The sequence below is a fragment of the Gopherus flavomarginatus genome, chromosome 3 (assembly GCF_025201925.1).
Source record: "Gopherus flavomarginatus isolate rGopFla2 chromosome 3, rGopFla2.mat.asm, whole genome shotgun sequence".
Taxonomy (NCBI): Eukaryota; Metazoa; Chordata; order Testudines; family Testudinidae; genus Gopherus; species Gopherus flavomarginatus.
Window position 1 is genome coordinate 45182923 of NC_066619.1, and position 22816 is coordinate 45205738.

General features: G+C 42.9%; 1 protein-coding gene across 4 annotated transcripts in view; it reads right to left on the minus strand.

The window, feature by feature from the left end:
• TENT2 (terminal nucleotidyltransferase 2) overlaps positions 1-22816 on the minus strand; it is an 82845-nt gene that overhangs the window by 2884 nt on the left and 57145 nt on the right. For all 4 annotated transcript variants that reach the window (XM_050947024.1, XM_050947025.1, XM_050947026.1 and 1 more), the window contains 3 exons: positions 21409-21545; positions 6576-6667; positions 1929-2008 (listed from right to left, as the gene is read on the minus strand). In XM_050947024.1, the coding sequence (XP_050802981.1) occupies positions 1929-2008; positions 6576-6667; positions 21409-21545 (309 nt within the window). The remainder of the gene's footprint in view (positions 1-1928; positions 2009-6575; positions 6668-21408; positions 21546-22816) is intronic.

Here is a 22816-nt window from a genome sequence, read left to right on the forward strand (position 1 = left end):
AGTAACAGATTTAAAATCAAAGGACAAGTATACCGTGCCTAGAACTATATACATATAAATAGTTATAGAATCATGCAAATATAGGTTTGGAAGAGACCTCAAGAGGTCATCCAGTCCATCCCTCCACACTGAGGCAGGACCAAGTATACTTAAGACAATCCCTGGCAGATGTTTGTCTAACCTGTTCTTGAAAGCCTTCTATGGGAAAACTATGCCTACTATAGCAAAGATTCCACAATGCCTGTTGGAAGCCTAGTCCAGTACTTAACTATCATAGAATATCAGGATTGCAAGGGACCTTAAAAGTGCAACAGATAGCTCAGTGGTTTGAGCATTGGCCTGCTAAACTCAGGGTTGTGAGTTCAATCCTTGAGGTGGCAATTTTTTGCCCTTGAGGGGCAAAAATTTGTCTGGGGATTGGTCCTGCTTTGAGCAGAGAGGTGGACTAGATGACCTCCTGATGTACATTCCAACTTCAATATTCTATGATTCTAGTTCAACCCCCTGCTCAAAAGCAGGATCATTCCCCAGACAGATTTTTGCCCCAAATCGCCCCCTCTAGGATTGAACTCACAACCCTGGGTTTTGCAGGCTAATGCTCGAACCACTGAGCTATCTATCCTCCTAGTCAGAAAGTTTTCCCTAATATCTAACCTAAATCTCTTTTGCTGCAGATTAAGCCAATTTCTTTTTGACCTACCTTGAGTGGACAGGGAGACCAACTGATTACTATCCTCTTTATAACAGCTCTTAGTCTTCAAATATGTTATCAGGGCCTCTCCTCAGGTCATCTTTTTGCAAGACTAAACACACTCATTTTTAAACTTCCCTCATACATCAGGTTTTTATTTATTTTTAAAGATCTTTCATCGTATTTGCTGCCTTCCTCAGAGAACACAAAATACCTATGAAATGTGACAATATTTTAAAAAACAAAATATTTTACTAGTGTTTGTGACACAGAAAGATATTCAGTTTTAAAGGACTAGTTCTGCTTGTTTCTTGCATTAGAAAAATCTGATCTTCACTTCCTTCTCTTTGTTGGAGAAACATGAACAGTGATACCTGCTATGAAAAATCTCAGTGAACCCACAGTACAAGTGCAGCTATAGGTACTTAATTCCAAACAGATATCTCACATACAACGCAAACTCTATGATGGGGAATAGGGGTAGGAGACAGGAGGTGGTCAGAATTTGCAGATTAAGCCCTCTAAGGCCTAAATTTTACATTCCAAGTAAAATCCACATCTCTCCCTCAGCTGGAAATAGGGAAAGTTGCAGGTCAGATAACAGTCATGTCTCACTACAGTTAATGTTCTCCTAAGATTGTGTCAATAAGCCCTTCTTGCTGAAGAAGTGTGTACAAAGAGCAGAAAAACAACTTGTAAATTACTAGAGGCCATATTTACCCATGACAGAAGGAACGGTAAAGACAAACTATTTTTTGTTTGTTTTTGTTCCATAGCTCCCTTTCAGATTTCCATAAGAAACAAACACAACTGAATCCACGAAAGGCTGAAAGTGTTCTACCCCCAAAACATGAATAAGGAAGTCAGGCTGAGACTTTCAAAGCTGACTAAGGGATTTGGATGCCCAATTCTCATTACAATTTATCTCTGCCTTGGAGTCCTGAATTTAAACACAAAGACCATTAAGAAATTTTCATTTTAGGTACCCACTTCAGTGTTAGGCCTGCTCTTGCGCGCACGCACACACACACAAAAACATTCTCATTTCATATTTTTCTCCTTCTACATATATTGGGATGAATTCTTATTATACAGATTCTGAAGTGTAAGGCACACATACCTCAGGCCACCACTGTAGTACACAAATCCACTGACCCTCTCTCTGTTTTCATTTTTTATTTCAAAAACTTTCTTGCAGACAAGAGGGCTACAAGAATTAATGTGATGTATTTTTTACCTTAAGAAATTCATCCTTGATAATGTCAAACTTCTGCTTTTCATGTACAGCCCTAGCTGTGTTTGTTCCATCAAAAGGCTCTGCAAAGTTAAATGTAAAATTTAAGTGTTAAAAAACTAACCTTTACTTTATCTTCACCTAGTAAACAGAGAAGCAGAGGATGAGTCAACATACTGTCACTTTCTATGACAGCTTTTAGATACTGGCTGCATTTTCCATTTCTGACATGTACTGTGCAGGTAACTCGCATACCATAAAAACACAACACTAATATTCTGCAGTTGCAGTAGAGATTGTTGGAGATTTACTCCTTTAAATCTAGATAGATGGTATTGTCAGCAGGAGTATTAATACATGTCTTCTACCACGTGCTTTCATGCACTGTACAAGTATTATAAAAGTCAGCAGTCAATTCAAAGTCTCAGAACAAGGAATAAAGCAGCCACATCCTTAACTAATGTCTTTTGTCAGTTCATAGACCATATATTTCTATCCCATTTTAAATATTGCTAAATATTCTAAATCAGGAAGGTCCCGTTACAATCAATAGTGTGCATTATACATCTAAATATGACTGTGTAACTGTTCTGAAAAGTCCATGTGCAACAATATACTTATATCAGATCTACAAGCAACTACTTTATCTTATTATGCAGTATCTTTTGAGACAAAATTATACAACAGACTGAAGTGGTAAAATATGGTATTTTCCTTATACCTGAATATATAAAAACCAAAAGCCCTGTAAAATATTTAAGAAAACCCATCTTTCAAAAAATGTCTACTCTTCCTACTATTTTTGTCTTTTTCCAGTTGGCAATGTATAGTTTTTCTCATTTGCTTCTAATGGACTAGACACCAACATGACTCTGGCCTATTTGTCATCCACATAATCAATATCAGCAAAGTATTCATAAATTTGTACTCGCCTCTGCAGTACAGCAAATATACAACAGGGTTACCATGCATTGACTGCCTTTCAATTTCATTGCAAAACAAGTTTTAGAATCCTGTCTTTTTACACTTTTCCAGAGGACAGCTTAAGTACATTATGGTGTATTTCATACTTGTAAAGGTACAATATCCAATGACAGAGTCCTGAGGCAAAATACAGTTCTAGCTAGATTAGTCTCTTTTTAATGTGTGTCACATTCCGGGTTGTAAACTAACTTTATTTTTAATGGTTTAGGAACCCTTTTAATTTTAGTAGATGTGAGCATAAGAGTTTTATGAAATACATTAATACATATAAGATGTGCTGGAAAAACAAAAACAAAACTATAAACGTCCATGTATAAACTGAGCACAATATTGGTCACAGTTTTGTATTTCTCATACGAATTTTTGATTACAGTGGCAATGATGCAGTTGTGACTTTCCAAAGTATTCATTTATGGCCTGTTTTTACAATTCTTACTCAAGAAAAGCAGTGTGACGGGGTGGACTAGATTCCGAGGCCCCTGCTGGAGGCCTCGCAGTCCTGCCTCACCCCACCCCCAAGAAGAGCAAAAGAGTAGTGCTCCAGGCAGCCTAGAGCAGCTGCAGGAGAAACAACCAATCAGAGGGGCTGCGGGAGCAGCCAATCAGGGTCCAAGAGGGCCATATAAAAAAAGCAGCAGCAACAGAGCAGTCAGTTGTTGCCTGGAGCTGGAAGAGGGAGAACTGGGTTCCTGGTTGGCTGGAAGAGCAGAAGGACCACAGACAGCTCAGTGTGGGCAGGCGTGAGACCAGGGAGGGCTGCCAAATACCAGGGGAGCTAAGAAGGAGCTCCTAGTAGGCTGCAGGGACCAAGCAAGGACTGAGCCCAGAACCCAGCCTGACCAAGCAAGGGTACCGCAATGGACCCTGTTATAGCGGGCAGTTTCTCTGGGTAGGAAGCCTGTAAAGTTAAAGACTGTATACCTCGGAAGGGGTTTGTTTGTTCTTCTCCACCTACAAACAGTGTGTGAGATTCAGCCAGAGGGCTGAATCATTGAAGACCCGCCGATGAAGCCATCAACCAAAGGGGCGGGAGGGAGGGGTGAACGCTTGCGAGAGGTGAGTACCATCTCATTCCAAGAACTGAGAAATGGCTTGCTCACACTTGACCAGAAGAGGGCACTCGCAAGAGGTAAGAGCATCCAATTACAAGCTCCCATTTAACTCACAGGGATTTTGCCAGTATACTGACTATAAAACTGGGACTTTTCATTATCAAAACCATCCAAATTACACTCCAAATTTAAATGCACTTCAGTACCCATAATTCACCAGCACAATGGGCTGACTGGTTTTGTTTGGCATGCTTCTAGAATATTTTTCCTTCCTAAAAATATGTTTAAAATATTTAATTGGGTGCTTACTAGCAGACTTTACATTACAGTAAGACATGCCTTTATACTGGATCAGAATATTGGCCATCTGATACACAAGAGGTTCAGCATTCTAAAATCTAGACACAGAATTTGACACAGTTACCTGTTACTACAGTGAATTGCAAATGCTGATTATATGCCATGTGAAGTAGCATAGTATTTCCCTTTATCTGTCTGAAATTTGATGCTGAATGATTCTGTAATAATAGTTAGGAGCCTCCAGGCATTTCATACTGCACCCAAGATCATAAAGATTTTAAAAGACAAGTGAGGGGCTGCAAAGCCTTCCCAAGATTGTTAGGAAACTGTCCCAGTACAGACTCAAACCTTTCCCATGCTATGCTAATAAATGACAATTTTTTTTTATTCTATTCTCCTGTCAAAAGAAAAACACTTGCATTGGAAGAGTGGACAAGAAGAATTTTGCAAGACTATGTATGCAACATTTTAATTAAAATAAATCAACTGTTAAGTGTCCCTCAATGTTTTCTAAATGTCAGGAAGTTTTCAAAGGAAAACTCCAGTATAATGTAAATTTTACTCACTAATGAGAAGAATAATTCAGTAAAAATGAATGTCAAATATAAAATAAACAAATTGCCATCCTGACAATTTGATTGAGAAGAGGACTAAAAGTATCCTCTTTCCATTAGGAAACATTAGAATCCAGAATATTTCAAGGGTAGTAGCAAGGCAGGTTTTGTAGAATTTTTTTTCAAAAAGAGTTTAACTGCACTGCTGTATTAAGGGCTTATGGAAATGAGACTAATACTGGCCTGAATCAGGTACAGTGCAGACAGCTATTGTGCGAGCTTCTCTAAAAACATATGCAGTCCAGTCACTCATAGGAGCTACAAGGGGATGGAACATGCTTGGGGATGGCATGTCATAGCACACATGCAGTTAGGTCAGCACTAAGGGCCATGAGGGGCTAAAGCATTCCCAGTTTGGATGGAATCAGGCAGTGCCGGCTCCAGGTTTTTTGCTGCCCCAAGGGGAAAAAAAAAAGGGGGGGGCCAGAGTGCCGCCTGCTTGGGACGCTGGTGCCTAGAGCCGGCCCTGGAATCAGTGATTTAAGCAACTAAACTAAGACATCGCCACTGAGCACGAGTGAACTGAGATTTTCAAAGGCTTATAACTTGGCCCAATTTGGGCAGATTTTCACAGAAATAGCAAGAGACACACCCTTGACACAAAAGGAACCCCTCCTCCCCCATCACCACCAAATTCTGACTCCCTGCTCCAAAGCATGGAGATGCCAGATCTTCTCAAAGAAAAGTTTGCCAGAATTTTAACATTGCAAAACAATGTATTTTTCTTTAGCCTTGTTCTTGGAAATGGCAGGACCATTATGGCTGAAATGCTCTATAAAAAGAAAAAATTCAGCCTGAGGCAGACGGACAATCAGAATAGAAAATCTGAATTTGGCCAAATTATTAGCAACTGAAAAAAGGATCAGGGTGACAGGGTGTACAAATACCACATTGAACTCCCAACCAGCAGAGCCTGCTCCAAATGGAGAGGAATCTTAAAAGGGACCAACTCAACTCATAAGGGGGAAGACGACAGAATCAGTCTTGGGGCTCCAGAACAAGGGTGCTGAAGAAGCCTCCAGTGAGTCAGATATTGTTGTCTCTCACAGGTCCTGGTTCAGAGCCAGTTGAGAGGGAGGGAAGGCCCAGGCTCCCCTACCAACTGTCTTTGTTGCAGGAGGGGCCAAAGCCTCACCCCACTCTAGTAAGGAAAGGGTAGGACATTGAAAACCTTTAGGTGAAGCTAAGCCACATAACAAGGGTTAGGAACCGGACTGAAAGCCCTTCCTGCCGGAAGGCGTGAGACTGGAAACTGGGTGTGCTATCCACTAGTCCACCTGACCCTCTGAGAACTATTAAAGTCATATAACACTTGGCAACATTATCAGCTCTGCCTGTAACACATGTACTGTAAGTGAAGGATAAACTGGGAGCAGTCACTGCATAAAATAGCATGTGAAGTGACGCAGAAGGTATTGTATGACAATGGTAAAAAAAAAAATCACTCAAAGGAGAGAAGCCAACAAATATTTCCACTTTAGTGGCACAGGACTTTGCTACATAGTTGTAAAACAGTAATCTACCTTGGGTACACTAACTTTTCCACTGAAATGTCATATTATGAATCTGCATGTATTATTGAAAATGCCTGAAATAAGAGACAAGCAAAGCCTATAAGTGACAGGCTAAGTTAAATGAATGCTATCAAGAAACTAAATATATGAAACTGAAAACACAAAAATTGCAGCTTCACACTTTACCTTCTACACAAATGAATTTGTTTCTCCATTCAGTACCATCAGGTCTTGGAATGGCTCTGGCTTCACGAATTGAAATCATTTGGTGACTCCAGCTAGAGGAAAGGAAAACAATTTGCAGACACTTAACACAGATTGCTTTTTGAACCATCTGTATACTGTTACATATAAAATAGGTAAAGTGTTCATACAGAGTTATGACTTAGGAATTTCAAAGGATAGTAGTTCGAAGAAGCAATTTTTTTTAGCGTTTCTAGGCAGGGGCTGCTCTGGCCATAGTCAAACTAGGCCACTGCCTGGAGTAGCCAGGCCAAACTTGAGTAGCACTGCAAATCTGTACACAAGGCTGCAATGCCACTCCCTCAGATTTGGCTTGCTGCAGCCGGCTCTCTTGATGGAGAGGCAGCCAGACGACACCTGAGTGAATAGTGTTGTGACCAAGTGCTTAGCTCCCACTCCATTTCTACCATAACCACTGAACCATCAGAAGGCTCACCACCCTCAGCCCAGAAAGTCCAGTGCAGGGTGCATGCCCCTCCCCTACTTGAGAACCTCTGTTGTAGGGGGTAGGAGTGGAGTGGCACGCTAAAATTTTGCCTAGGGTGGCAGATTGTCTTGAGCAGCCTTTGTTTCTAGGCAGAAAATAATGGAGATTAACCATTTTGGAGAGTGGGAACCATGAGGGGGAGACAAGAGGTAAAATTTTCATACACACATTAAAATAAATTATGAAAACATTTAGCAACATAGAACACCACAGATCTCAATGGACATTATAACTTGGTGACTTTTTTTTTTTTTAAGGAAGTAATCCCTTTACAGTTCAACATGCTGTTTTAAATTTAAAAATACAATTAGAACCTGGGACTCTTAAAATTCTAATTAAAACAAGCCAAGTTGACCAGTATAGGTTGAGAAGTAGGGGAAGGGCAAGGTAATAAATCAAGTCCAACTGTGGCTACATAGTGGGTGCCATTAAAAATGTCCAACATTTAATCATAATATACAGTACGGTAAGTAGTTTACTCTCAGATTGGTGAAACTCACACCTGTGCAGAGAGCCTGCACAAAGCCTACAAGCAAGGTAAGGATATTAGAGAACCTTTACACTTTCTCTCTGAACCTTTTGATTGTTCAAAATTGTACATCAATGAAGCCATGACAATTTACATCAATTGAGAATCTTCCCTCATAGCTTTACGAAAGACTGTATTCAAAGTATTTTTTTTTTTTACAAATTTAGTTCTTATTCACGACTTCAGACTAGACACCTGAAAAGTTTCAGCTTATGAAGTTCAGCCATTTGAGTTAAGTGCACATACATCTTTACAGCAGAAAATATACTTTCACTCTTCCATAACTCAAAAAAATATCTGTTAAACAGTTTGTTGAAATTTCTATGGGGTTACAGGACAAATTGCTTAATGTACAATTTAGCTGAAATACTTCAAACAACTTATCCACACATTTTAACCTATTTAAATATCTCTTGACTGGACTGTTCCTAGGCAATAACAAAAGTATAAATGGTAAATATGTCTAGCATTCAAGGCCAGCAAAAACTTTAGCTCTTGTCCACACCACCACTCTAGTATCTCCTTGTGTGTCCCACTAATTTTCACAAATTAGGGAACATTTATCAGTATAATATGAAGTATTGTAACTAAATACTGTAATGCCCACGTCAAATGAACAATGTAGATCAGGGGTTCTCACACTGTGAGTCAGGACCCCTCAGGAGGTCATGAGGTTATTACATGGGGGGGGGGGGGTCACAAGCTGTCAGCCTCCACCCCAAACCTTGCTTTGCCTCCAGTATTTATAATGGTGTTAAATATATTAAAAAGTGTTTTTAATGTATAAAGGGGGGTCGCACTCAGAGGCTTGCTGTGTGAAAGGGGTCACCACTAAAGAAGTCTGAACCCCTGATGTAGATTTACTAATTCATTAATCATGTAGGCAGGATCAGAAAGGGCTTCAGGCATAGATTGCTACTTGGAAGGATGCATAGTGACCACAGTATCATTAGCAAGGTTCCACTGCAGTTCTAGAAAATATGGGTCATAGAGGAAAGAGTAATATTAGACACCATCATTTGGCTCTCACCCCAACATGTCTATAAGCTTATCTTAAACAAACTAAAGGGAGGAGTTATGTAACAGAATATCTAAACTGAGCAGATCACAGCAGGCAGTAAAGCCACTTTGGTGCACACTGAACATGATAAACATTCTCCCCCCTTCTTACAAACTACTGAGGTTCTACCTGACTTCAGGATGAGCAGTTGCATCTTCAGCAAAATAAAAATGTATATTTTATTGCAGAAAAATCTAAATATTACAAGCTGTTCTATATTACAAGTGTTTGGGAACAATGAAGTAGCATTTCTAGTTGTTTAAATCACATTTTGCACTTCACTGAATCATGACAGTAACTACCTTTACCTGATATCCCACTTACCACTAATTAACATTGTATTCCTACTAAAATTAGAGTCTGCATTAGAATTGAACTATTCACAGCAAGTGATTTATTTACTGACCTTAGACTTTTTGGTTTGTAAAGAATGTTTACAAGTTTTCTCGCTTTTTGTAGTTGCTCAATGAACATTTTATGCAAATATATTTCAACCTATGAGTTTAAAATATGCTCTTTGTTTTAACTATTTCCTCCGCTATTTCTGGTGTCACTGATCATATGATGTTTTACTCTCTGAGCAGCAGACAAACATTTCAAGGAAAAAAACCCAAAGATTTCAAGACAACCAGGCAAATGCTTCAGGTATAAATTTTTGTATGAACACATTACACATTCTTGTAGACAAAAAAAAAGTTTCTTACACAAATATTCAAAGAAAATGAACAAATACATTGTGAACATATTCAAAAGCAATTAACTGTTAATCTAAATCAATGTTCATGATTGCATTATCTTCCCAGTTGTATTCTGAATTGATAAACATAGCTGTGAACTACTCTACTTGTTGTATACTCTGCTCTTCCTCACACTCCAAAAAATGGAGACACACCACATGACCAATCCACACTTATTTTGTCATCTCTAACCAAATACAGCTTATTCATAGGTTGACCTTAAACCCATAGCCCAACATCAATTATGTAACTCAAAAACACTTGCTATAAAAATCAGCACCCCTAACCCCTCCAAGGACATTTTAGAATCTATTTTTCCTCAGTAGGGAATATATAGTTTCAAGTAACATGCCTTCATTATACAGTTTTTGATTTAGAATTCTAATTCAGAAGAATGAATTCTGAAAGTAAAACATTTTCACTTTTCAATAAATAGGTAAGATTTAAAAATAAGACTGCATCTTTCATCATGCCTTTATTTAGTCTCCAATTCCGCAGCAAAATCCACTGGATACAAGCAAGGCATTTATCAAATCAGCCCTTGCTTTGTTAAAGAGCGTATGCCAAGTAAAAACCTGCTGCCTTCACTCAGAGCTGCTGTGTGAAATCAGACACGAGGCTTGTAAGAGGGTCTGGTAAACAGAGAGGAGTTTCAGTAGATTATTTTCTTTTGAATACACTTCTAGACTACTCTGCACTGTGCATTAGACTTCGATATACTGAAAGTGCAGCTTTGATAATTTGGAATAAAAAATTATGTTCTTTGAAGAGATCCCATTTACTTATTAAAAGTTTATACACAAAAAAAAACATTTAAAAGCACATCTTCAGCAAGTTGAATTATGTACAAAACATTAGAGTGAAATTTAATCAATCACAAACCAGTGTATGAGAATCAAATTGTGCATTGTTTGCCAATATTGCTGTGTAACAAGTTTATTTGCGTTTTCCATGTGTGATGCTTCTGGGACAATCTTATTTTTCCCTCAATTATTTTATTTATAATTTGTATTACAGTGGTGCTTAGAGGCCCCAACTGAGACTGGGGTCTCATTGTGCTAGACACTGTACAAACACATTTTAATTGGCAGCCTCTACTTGAAAGAGTTAACAGTGTAAATAGACAAGACAGACAAATAGTGAGAGGGGAAAGAGAGGCATAACAAGGTGAAGCGACTTGCCCAGGATCACACAGGACAATGGTGTAGCTGCGAACAGAACCCAGCTCTGAGTTCCAGCCCAGTGCCCTACCTACTGGACCATGCTCCCTTTCTCATAAGAATTACTTAATTCTATCTGATATGATGTATTTTAATGTAATTTTAAAATCTACTGTCTTCATTTAGAAATGATCTCTATCTCGAACTGATCACCAAATATTATTACATTCTTCTCCCTCCACCAAAAACCCTGTGACAGCTGACCAATTAAGCACTCAAGCGAGATAACAACAGCATTGAGGACGCAGATGAAACTTTAATTATGTCCCATTGTGAATATCCATTACGATAGTCTTCAATTATATGGTCACACTACTTCTAAATTGTACGTTTTTCTCTATAACACCTATATCGTGTGTTGCTTTGTGTAGTATTATGTATTACTCTGTATAGGCAAAAAGCTATGAAAGCTACTTATATGAATTCTACAGACAAATCATAATTATTCTTTAATCTGTACTATGTACTAGGTCAATAGTGAAAATTCACTTGAATATATAGGCTGCCTCAGTGTGAATTAAGTGCATAGTTAACTACCTCATCCCCTGAAATGCAACTAAGGCCTGGTCTACACTATGTGTTTATACCGATTTTAGCAGCGTTAAACAGATTTAACGCTGCGCCCGTCCACACAACGAGGCCCTTTATATCGATATAAAGGGCTCTTTAAATCGGTACTCCTCCCCAACAAGAGGAGTAGCGCTGAAATCGGTATTACCACATCGGATTAGGGTTAATGTGGCCGCAAATCGACGGTATTGGCCTCCAGGCAGTATCCCACATTGCACCATTGTGACCGCTCTGGAAAGCAATCTGAACTCGGATGCACTGGCCAGGTAGACAGGAGAAGCCTCGCGAACTTCTGAATTTCATTTCCTGTTTGCCCAGCGTGGAGCTCTGATCAGCACGAAAAAGAGCTCCAGCATGGACCGTAAGGGAGATACTGGATCTGATTGCTGTATGGGGAGACAAATCTGTTCTATCAGAGCTCCGTTACAGAAGACGAAATGCCAAAGCCATTGAAAAAAATCTCCAGACAGAGGCCACAGCAGGGACTCAGCATAGTGCTGAGTTACAAGCGTAACGGAAAGCCAAAGAATCAAATGGATGCTCATGGAGGGAGGGAGGGGGTACTGAGGACTCCAGCTATCCCACAGTCCCCGCAGTCTCCGAAAAGCATTTGCATTATTGGCTGAGCTCCAAATGCCTGTAGGGTCAAACACATTGTCCGGGGTGGTTCAGGGTATAGCTCGTCAATTTAACCCCCCCGTGAAAGAAAAGGGAAAAAAATCGTTTCTTGACTTTGTTATGTGTCACCCTATGTCTACTGCATGCTGCTGGTAGACGCGATGCTGTGGCACTAAACAGCAGCACCCTCTCCCCTCCCCTCCTCGGTGGCAGACGGTACAATATGACTGCCATCCATCGTCATCATCAGCCCATGAGGGCTCCTGGCTGGCCTCAGGTGAGGTTGGCCAGGGGCGCCTGGGTAAAAATAGGAATGACTCCCGGTCATTCCCAGTAGATGGTACAGAACGGCTGGTAACCGTCTTCATCATAGCAACTGGGGGCTGAGCTCCATCAGCCCCCTCCTTTCATGTCTAAAGAAAAGATTCTGCACTGCCTGGACTATCATAGCAGCGGCATGCTGGGCTCCTCTCCTCCACACCATTTAATGTCCTGCCTGGACTATCATAGCAGCTGGAGGCTGCCTCCCCCTCATTTTATCTCACTAACAAGTCACTGTTTCTTATTCCTGCATTCTTTATTACTTCATCACACAAATGGGGGGGGGGGGACACTGCAACGGTAGCCCAGGAGGGTTGGGGGAGGAGGGAAGCAACGGGTGGGGTAGTTGCAGGGGCACCCCCTAGAATGGCATGCAGCTCATCATTTCTGCGGGATCTGACACGGAGCAGCTGTGCTCTCTAGTACACTGGTTCTCTAGCACACTTGCCCCATATTCTAGGCAGGACTGACTCTCTTTTTAGATACAACATAAAGGAGGGAATGACCCGGGGGGTAATTCCCATTTTTGTCTTTGTGCCCCCGGCCGACCTCTGCCAGGAGTAGCCATGACAGCAGCAGACGGTACAGAATGACTGATAACCGTCATCTCATCGCCAATTTACAATGGTATGGCAGACGGTACAGAACAACTGATAATCGTCTCTACTATCTTGCAAAGGTAAATGAATGCTGCTGTGTAGCACTGCAGTACCACCTCTGTCAGCGGCATCCAGTACACATACGGTGACAGTGACGAAAGGCAAAACGGGCTCCATGGTTGCCATACTACGGCGTCTGCCAGACCAATCCAGGGAAAGAGGGCGCGAAATGATTGTCTGCCGTTGCTTTCACGGAGGAAGGAAAGAGTGACTACATTTACCCAGAATCACCCGCGACACTATTTTTGCACCATCATGCATTGGGATCTCAACCCAGAATTCCAATGGGCAGGGGAGACTGCGGGAACTATGGGATAGCTACGGGATAGCTACCCACAGTGCAACGCTCCAGAAATCAATGCTAGCGTCGGTACATGGAAGCACACCACCGAATTAATGTGCTTAGTGTGGTTGCGTGTACTCAACTTTATACAATCTGTTTTCCAAAACCGGTTTATGTAAAATCAGAATAATCCCGTAGTGTAGACGTACCCTGAGTTGGGAATGGATGACAGGGGATGGATCACTTGATGATTACCTATTCTGTTCATCCCCTCTGGGGCACCTGGCATTGGCCACTGTCAGAAAATAGGACACTGGGCTAGATGGACCTTTGGTCTGACCCAGTATGGCCATTCTTATGTTCTTAAGGAAGGCTCTTCTGCTTGTTGAAAAGTAGTATTGCATATGCTGCTGATTAAATTATTCAATTATATAGATAAGTGAAAGATCGGTAGAGGTATTGGAGAATCACAGTAATGAAAACAGTGTTAAGTATGGAAACATGAAAAAATATGACAGGAATCTATATGCTGCAAAAGAGTTTGATATACTGTATAACCTTTGTCATTTTTTATATGAATGCTAAACCATACAATATTCACGATCTCTTAACATGAGAATTTTTTTAAATAAAAACTCCCAGATTTCATTATTTTCTTTTAAAGGGAAAATATTCCAAATGATATCACAATGTGCTCTATTTTGGAAAACTGAACACTGAAATAATTCATGCTCTTCTTGAAATCTTGTCCTCTAGCAGTTTCCGTGACTCTGACCTCTCCTCATTCTTCTCCTATCTCTAATTGCTCATTCAGTGTGTCCTTCAGAAGAGTCTTAATGTGGGGTTCTATAGGGCTCTGTTCTTGGTCCCCTTCTCTTCTACCGCTATACCTTATCGCCAGGTAATCTCATTCGCAAACACAAATTCAACTACCATCTCTATACTAAAACTCACCCATCTACCTCTCTACTCCAGACCTCTCCTTCTATTCAAATTAAAATCTTGGCCTGTCTCTGACATCTCTGAATGGATGTCTGCCATCACCGCAAACTCAATATGACTAAAACACAACTCTGAATCTCTACTACCTCCTCTCTCAATCACTGTGAACCACATCACCATCCTGCCTGTCACTCAGGCCAGTATCTTGATTATAGTCTTCGACTCAGGCCTCTCTCTTTCGAGGTTCTCACATCCATATCTAAATCTTGTGGATTCTTTCTGCATCACACCTTCCCTATCTATCCACATAGCTAAAACCTCATCAACGCTCTTCTCTCACGTCTCAGCTACTGCAACATCCTTCTCTCTGGCCTTGACAAATGAAATCTTGCCCTATTTATAACCATTCCAAATGCTGCTGTAAAAATCATCTTCCTAGCCCATCATTATGGCTGTTACCCCATTCTTCGCATCCCTCCACTGGCTCCCCCTTCTTTATTGCACCAAACATACACTATTTGTTTTCATTTTCAAAGCCTTTCAAGACCTATCTCCACCCTACCCATCATCTTACAATGTACTGTTATGATGTCAACTTCTTTCTCCAACTGACTTGTTATACCAGTCTCCAATCAGCCTGTTATTACATTTTCAAACAAGTATCTTCGTGTTTTCTCCCAGGCTGCACCTCATGCTTGGGAGCAGCTCACTGTGAATATCCACAAAGCTGCCTCATTATACTCCTTCAACCCCCTCCTTCAAACTCTGTTGGTGATGCTTACAAAAAAACTTGTCAACGATTAGGCGGCTGGTATGCTGAGACCACTGCCTATCATGCTGACCAGTACTGTCTCATTGTTTTCTTGTACACCCCATCTCTTGTCTCACACTTAGATTTTAAGCTGTGTGGGTTAGGGACAACTTGTTTGTACTATGTCCACCTAGCACAAAGAGGTCCTGGCCCATAACCAAGGCTTCTATGCACTACAGTATTATAAATTTTTAATTAAAAAAATACCTTTTGTAACTGTTGTTCTTCGAGATGTGTTGCTCATGTCGATTCCAATTAGGTGTGTGTATGCTGCGTGCACAGTAGCTGGAAGGTTTGTCTCCTATTGGCATCCATTGGGTCGGTTCAGACGTCCCCTGGAGTCGAGCCTCCATAGTGCCGTATATAGGGTCCAGACGACCTGCTGCCACTTCAGTTCCTTCTTTCTGGCACTGCTCTGACAGAGGGATAGACGGGTGGGTCTTGGAATGGACATGAGCAACACATCTTGAAGAACAACAGTTCTGGAAGGTAGGTAACTGTTTTTTCTTCTTCGAGTGCTTACTCATGTTCATTCCAATTAGGAGACTCAAGCAGGAACTTGGAGGCAGGGTTGGAGCTCATGGGTTCGCTGACTGAAGCACCACTCTAGCCTGCTGGGTAATGGTGTAGTGAGAGGCAAAAATGTGGATTGAGGACCATGTCGCAGTCGTGTAAATTTCCTCGGTTGGAACCTGGGCCAGGAATGCCATTAAAGATGCGTGCACCCTTGTGGAGTGCGCTGTCATGGTGGGGGCAGGCACTTTAGCCAGATCATAGCATGTGCAGATACAGGATGTGATCCGCAATTAAATTCTTTGGGAAAAGACTGGGAGTCCCTTCATTCTGTCTGCTACTGTGATGAATAGTTGAGTAGCTTCATCTGTTTGATATAAAAGGCCAATGCCTGGTGAATATCCAAAGAGTGAAGGTTTTGCTCTCGGCATGTGGCTTAGGGTAAAAAACTGGAAGAAAAATGTCCTGATTAATGTGAAACTAGGAGACTACCTTCGGGAGGAAGGCTGGGTGCAGTCGAAGCTGAACTTTGTCCCTATAGAAGGCTGTGTAAGGAGGTTCGGACATTAGGGCATTAAGCTCTGACACCCTCCTGGCAGAGATTATTGCCACCAGAAATGCCACCTTCCATGAGGCAGAGAGCAAAGAGCATGTCACTAGTGGTTCAAAGTGGGGCCCCATTAGTCTGGAAAGAACAAGGTTAAGGTCCCAGTCTGAGATCGGTTGTTGTACTTGATATAATCTGTCAAGTCCTTTAAGAAAACATCCAACTATCGGGTTGGCGAAGACCGATCAGCCAGCCACGCCTGGGTGAAAGGCAGAAATGGCAGCCAAGTGGACTTCTACTGATGGCAGAGAGAGCCCTTGTTGCTTCAGGTGCAGAAGGTACTCAAGATAAAAAGGCATTGATGAGTGCGTAGGATACATATGTTTCTCCGATGACCAAACTGTGAATCTCTTCCATTTGGCTAGGTAGGTGGCACTAGTAGACTGTTTCCTACTACCAAGGAGGACTTCCCTAACTGGATCAGAGCAAGCAAGCTCCATCGGATTTAGCCATGGAGCTTCCAAGCCATGAGGTGGAGAGATTCGAGGTTGGGATGTTGAAGACGACAGTGATCCCAAGTTATCAGGTCCATGAGCAGTGGTAGAGTGATCGGCGTGTCTACTGACAGCTCCAGAAGAGATGTGTAGCGGTACTGACACAGCCAGGCTGGAGCTATCAATATCACAGAGGCTTCATCCCATCAAACCTTGGAGTAGCACCTTGTGAACGAGTGGAATGGGTGGAAACACATGGAGAAGGTGGTCCTTCTCCAAGGGAGAAGGAACGCATCTGCAATTGAGCCTGGGATGTGATTCAGGAAGGCACAGAACTGCAGACACTTCCTGTTGTGTCTTGTCACAAAAATCTATTTGGGGAGTTCCCCACTACTGGATGATGGTGTTCAGGACGGATGGACCACTCGTGATTGTGAAAGGACCTGCCGAGATGGTCTGCCAGCTCATTCTGAGCTCTGGGGAGATAAGATGCCTCCAAATGTATCAAGTGGGTTATGTAAAAGTCCCACAGTTTGAGGGCTTCCTGGCACAGGGGAGAGGAGCGTGCTGCCCCCTTTTTATATAAAACATCATAGTTGTATTGTCTGTCATGACTGATACACATCTCCCCTCCAAGTGAGTTTGGAAGGTCTGGCATGCCAGATGGACTGCCCACAGCAATATGATGTTGATGTAAAGTGAGAGCCCTGCTTGGGACCAGAGGCCCTGAGTCCTGAACTTCCCCAGCTGCACTACCCATCCCATCGCTGACGCGTCCATGACCAGGGAAAGTGATGATTGAGGTCTGGAGAAGGGAATCCCTGAACACATGGCTTGCTGGTTGAGCCACCCATAGGAAAGACTCAAGAACCAGCTGGGAAAGAGTGATTACCTTGTCTAGACTGTCCCAGTTTGGTCAATACACCAATGCTAGCCACGCCCAAAGGGTCAGAGCCTCAGTTTGGCATGCTGCACTACATAAGTGCAGGTGGCCATGTGGCTGAGGAGCTTCAGGCAATTCCTTGCCGTGGTGGTAGGAAAACATCTGAGATCTTGTATGATGTCGCAAAGATTCTGAAACCATGACTCTGGTGGGAATGCTCTCACCTGTCTTGAGTCCAACACTGCCTCTATGAACTCTATTCTTTGAGGGGGGGGACAGGATTGACTTCTGCACATTCAGTAGAAGGTCACGGTTGTCAAAAGTTGATCTTATTAGGATTACCTGCAGCTCCACTTGTGTTCTAGAGTGACCTTTGATCAGCCAGTCATTGAGGTACAGAAACACTTGCACCTGGCACTTCTCCAAGAAAGGTGCCACGACTGCCATGCACTTGGTGAACACCCAAGGTGCTCCTGACAGGCCAAAGTGGAGGACAGTGAACTGATAGTGATTGTGGTTTACCACAAACCTGAGAAACCTTCTGTCAGGCGGGGTTATGGATGTATGAAAGCATCGTCCTTCAAGTCAAGGGCAGCATACCAATCCTCCTAGATTCAGGGAAGTGATAATGGAGGCCAAAAACTTCAGCTTCTTCATGAATTTGTTCCCGAGGAACCTCCTCCATCGCTCCCGCTCTTAGTAGCAGCTGCATCTCTTGCATTAGCAGATTCTCGTGAGAGGGTTCCCTGAAGAGGGACGGGGAAGGGAGGGTGAGCAGGAGGAGATAAGCTGAACTGGAGAGAGTATCCCAGTTCTACCATGCGGAGCACCCAGCAATCTGAAGTGATCCAGGCCCATGCATGGTAGAAGTGGGACAGTTGGCATGAAAAGGATGGAATAGTTCAGTGGCTCTCAACTTTTTTTTTAAACTGGTGACCCCTTTCACATAGCAAGCCTCTGAGTGCAACCCCCCCAAATAAATTAAAAACACTTTTTTATATATTTAACACCATTATAAATGCTGGAGGCAAAGCAGGGTTGGGGTGGAGGCTGACAGCTCACGCCCCCCCATGTAATAACCTCGTGACCCCCTGAGGGGTCCCAACCTCCAGTTTGAGGACCCCTGGGATAGTTGGATGCAGTGTTTGAATCAGTGTGTTGCCCTTGGGTGCACCTTCAAAAGGCTTGTTTTGTCTGGAGGACTGTTTCAGCTGCCCAGAACAGATGAAGGAGGAGGCCTCATCCTGTGGTTTCTGTTACACCTCCTAGAAGAGTCTTGCCTGTTCTGAGGCTGGTAGAATCGAGGCAGACGCTGGGGGTATGGTGGCCAAGGGACTTGAGAGTGGCTCTTGAGTCCTTAAGCCTACAGAGCTGTGAGTCCGTTCTCTTGGAGAAGAGGGATGAGCCCTCAAATAGGAGGTCCTGGATGGTCTGTTGGACCTCATACGGGAGCCCTCATGTCTGCAGCCAAGAGCTTCTTCTCATGACCACCCTTGACACCATGGTACAAGCAGCTGAATCAGCAACATGTAGGGTTGCCTGTAGCGAAGCCTGTGCCACAAGCTTGTGCTCCTTCAAGGTGAAACGCTCAGCCCTCTGGCAGAAGCTCTGTGAATTTTGACATAGCACCGCAGGAATTTAAGCTATATCTTCTGAGCATCACCTGGTGGTTTGAAATCCGAAGCAGGAGCCCCCTGGTAGAATAGACTTTCCTCCCAAAGAGGTCCAGCTTCTTCGCCTCTTGGGCTTTAGGTGAGGGTCCTTGATGCCCTTTACGTTCACGTTCGTTCGCTGCTGCCACCACTAAGGGGTCCAGTGGTGGGCATGAATAAAAATGTTCAAACACTTTAGAGGGGACAAGCTATTTCTCTTCTGTCCTTTTCGCCGTCAGGGGCAGGGAGGCGACGGTCTGCCACAAAGTTTTGGTGGTATCCTGTATGGTCTTAAGCTCCAGGGCAACTTGGAGGGTCACCAGGGGGCCAGGATGTCTATGGACCCATGTCAGGACCATGGGGTCCAAGGACTCAGATATACTTGACCTCGAGCCCCAGGTTCTGGGTCATCCTCTTCAGGAGCTGTTGGTGGACCCTACTGTCCTTGAGTACAGGAGCCATGGAGGTTAGAGCCACTGCTTCATCTGGCAATAATGAAGACGAGGCTCTAATCAGGACCAGCTCTTGCTCCTGGCGTTCAGCACCAAGAGGATCGTGCTGTGCTGGATCTTCCGGTGCGGTGACTAGCGCGGCATGGGGCAGCTGGTCTCTCCCTGTCAAATCTTGAGTGTCTGCACTCCGATCTGTGCTAGCTCCACCCGGACACAAAGGACTCTGCCTCAGAGTCTGATTGGGAGGACTCGCTCTGAGAGGACCACAGAGGAGCAGTGTCGGGAAACTGGGGACCGGTGTGACTTCCCTGCTGGTCTATAGCTGGCTTGCCTCAGGACGGCACCAAAGGTCTCGGGGATGTCGTTGCCTTTGCGCTCAGTGCCTGGTCTCGCCTGGATGGGGAAGGCAGTGCCATGAAGGCAATGAGCTCTCTCACTGCCTCGAAGATCTCTGGTGTGGAAGGCATCTCCTAAGCCTCTCCGTGATTCTCCTGGAGGAGGAAGTCCTGCGGAGACAGACTCAACTGACACCTTGTTGGGGCAGGAGTCAACTGTGCTGGTCTAGGTGGTGCAGTGGTTGCATGGCCCAATACAGGCCTCACTGTGCTCGAGTTTTTCCATCCCAGTCTCAGTGCAGGTGAGTGCCCTGTCCAGCTCCTTCTTCTTGCAGGGCACCGGGGACTGGGAGCGGTGCTGTGCACTATTATGTGCGGAGCCCTTCTGCAGGGAGCCCTACTGGTGCCGAGCCTCTCTATCAGAGTCCTTTCTCAGCACCAAAGTCTCCCGTTTCAACGCCGGAGCACTGTGCACCGGGGTGCCGTATTGGCTCGGCCAAACTTGGCTCCAAGTGGGGATGGAGAGCAGCCTCCATCAGAAGGATTTTTAATCATTGCAAGATCTGCAAAGAGACCAAACAGTCCTTCTGATGCCATTCCCCCAGACTCTTCAAGCAGGAAGTGTGAGGGTCACCCTTGGGCACAGGCTTGTTACAAGCTGCACTGGGTTTAAACCCCAGGGACTGAGGCATGCCCTGGTGCTGGGGCAGGGGGAAAAGGGTAGGGAAAATGGGGGGTAACCTCCAGAATAATTCCTTACTGGAATTCTAACTACACAATGACTAAACTAACTACAACGAACTAACTAACTAACTGATTTAACTATTTACAGAGAACAGTCTGAAGACCACTAGGGAGAAGGCTTGCCGAAGCAAGAGAAATGAGTGTTCTGGCTAACCATCACAGGTGGTAAGCAGGAACTGAAGTGACGGCAGGTTGGCAGGACCCTATATACAGCGACTCCAACGGGTGCCTGAGCCAACCCGACAGCTACCACTAGGGGAAAAACCTTCCAGCTACCGTGCACACGGTGCACACATACCTAATTGGAATCAACATAAGCAAGCACTCGAAGAACTGCAGATCATGTAAAATGAACTCTATTCTGCACTGAACAGCAGTTGATTTCCAGGTGAAATTTCCAGGTGTTTGTTTTGACCTAAACTGTTTGGATCAAACAGGGGGTTGTTAGGTCAAACATCTCATTTAATATAAAGTGAAACTATGAAACGAGGAAAGAAGCCACTGAAGTAATCAGGACCCAACGTACGTCAGGTCAAAATCAATACCTTAAGTTGCATCCAGAAACTCTGAATCTCTTGGAGAGGGAAATATCAGTCTAAAATAGCACACTAACAAAAAGCTGGCTTTAGGACAATAAAACTATTTGATTTTTGACAGACTATTTTGTAGATTAAACAGAGGTAGTTTATTAAACAATTGTAGGCACATCTCACTGCCAAGCTTACACAGGCACATCCAAGTGCAGTCATGTGCCCCATTCCATTTCTTTCTCTCCTTGCTTTTCATCACCCCCATTCTGCCTCCAAACCATTCCTCTTTCTCTGCTGATCAGTCTTAAAATATTAGCATGCTACATCCAAGCATGCAGCATTTTCACCTATTGCAAGATGCTAAACACAGGTAGAAGTTTATCACTTACTCAAATTCTGTGGCATAATATTTGAAGAAGCCCACTAATAAGTCTCCAAGAGTTGATCCATTTTTGGAGAGGTAAGGAGGAACGGTGCGTGGAGCTTGATGTACAAGGTGCAGCTGCATAGTAGGACTAAAAGATTCCTGTCAAAATAAAAGAATAGAGAATATAGCCTTTTGTAAAGTACATGCTGCATGACTGCATTTAATCTAGGTGCTTTCAAGATCTCTCACACACACACACACACACACACACACACACACGAAAGTTGCCCATCATTTATTTAGCAAGTGCTGTTAAGTGTACATGGCCCAGTTTCTATTCACTAGTGAAGTGCCCTATTGTTCCTCCTACCCCTCTGTTGCATACAAGTAACTCCACTGACCTCAAGGAGAATTAATCATCCCTGGCATGAGGACAGTCAGTCATGTTATTGCCTGTGCTCCCTTTCCCTTCATGAAGCTGCCTAAGAACTGTCACATCAGAAAAATCTCAAAACTGAATTTTTATTTGCATACCCACTATGACAGACAAGGTCTGAAAGGGAGGGGAAACTTTTATTTCATATTGCATAGTTAGTTTTAAACCAGTATGTCAAACCCCTCACTCTTGTGTGACCTTGCATCTTCCCATACAATGATTTCAAAGACTGTGGTAGCATTTCCTCTAATCAAGTTAAGTGAAAACATTAAAAATTGTTTAACAACCAACATATACCTGACTATATAGTCCACAGCACTTTTGTTTTTCCACCATAAATATTGGAGGCTGACCACAAGAACAATTGCCTTTACTAATTTAGAAAGTTCTCCACCCAAGACTAAATAACTTAAAAAAAAAATTTAAACAAAAGAGAAAATTTAAGTAACAATTTAACTTTCCTAAACATAAGCTGGGCATGTTGAAATAGCAGCAAACAACTGCCAGTCTTGCCATTTTGCATATAGGTCCTGTATTATTAATTATTATTATGTTTAAGAGAAACTTGTACTGCACCATATCTTGCACGTTCACCTCAGAATATGGAGGCATGGCAGAAGGAATCATAAGGGGGATGTAACTCATCCTTGTGTTCCTAGCTAATGCAATAGATTTGAAAACCCTGTAATATGAGGGCACATATGAAAAGATTCTAGTTCTTGAATTGCAGCTTTAATACTAATTGTATTACTTGTTAAAAAGAAAATGTATAGAAATTAACAGACTTCTGAAAGCAATCTTTCAGCTGGCAAGAGAAGAAATTAGCAAAAACTGAAGGAACCTCTTCAGGGTCACTTATTTATTATTGTTTGTTATTCATTTCAATGTGCCTGCTAAGCTTTCAGAAAATAAAACTGAAATTTACAGCAAGCTTCTCTCAAGTTTAGCAATACTCCAAAAAGGTTTTTGAGCACTATCTCCATGTTCACAATAG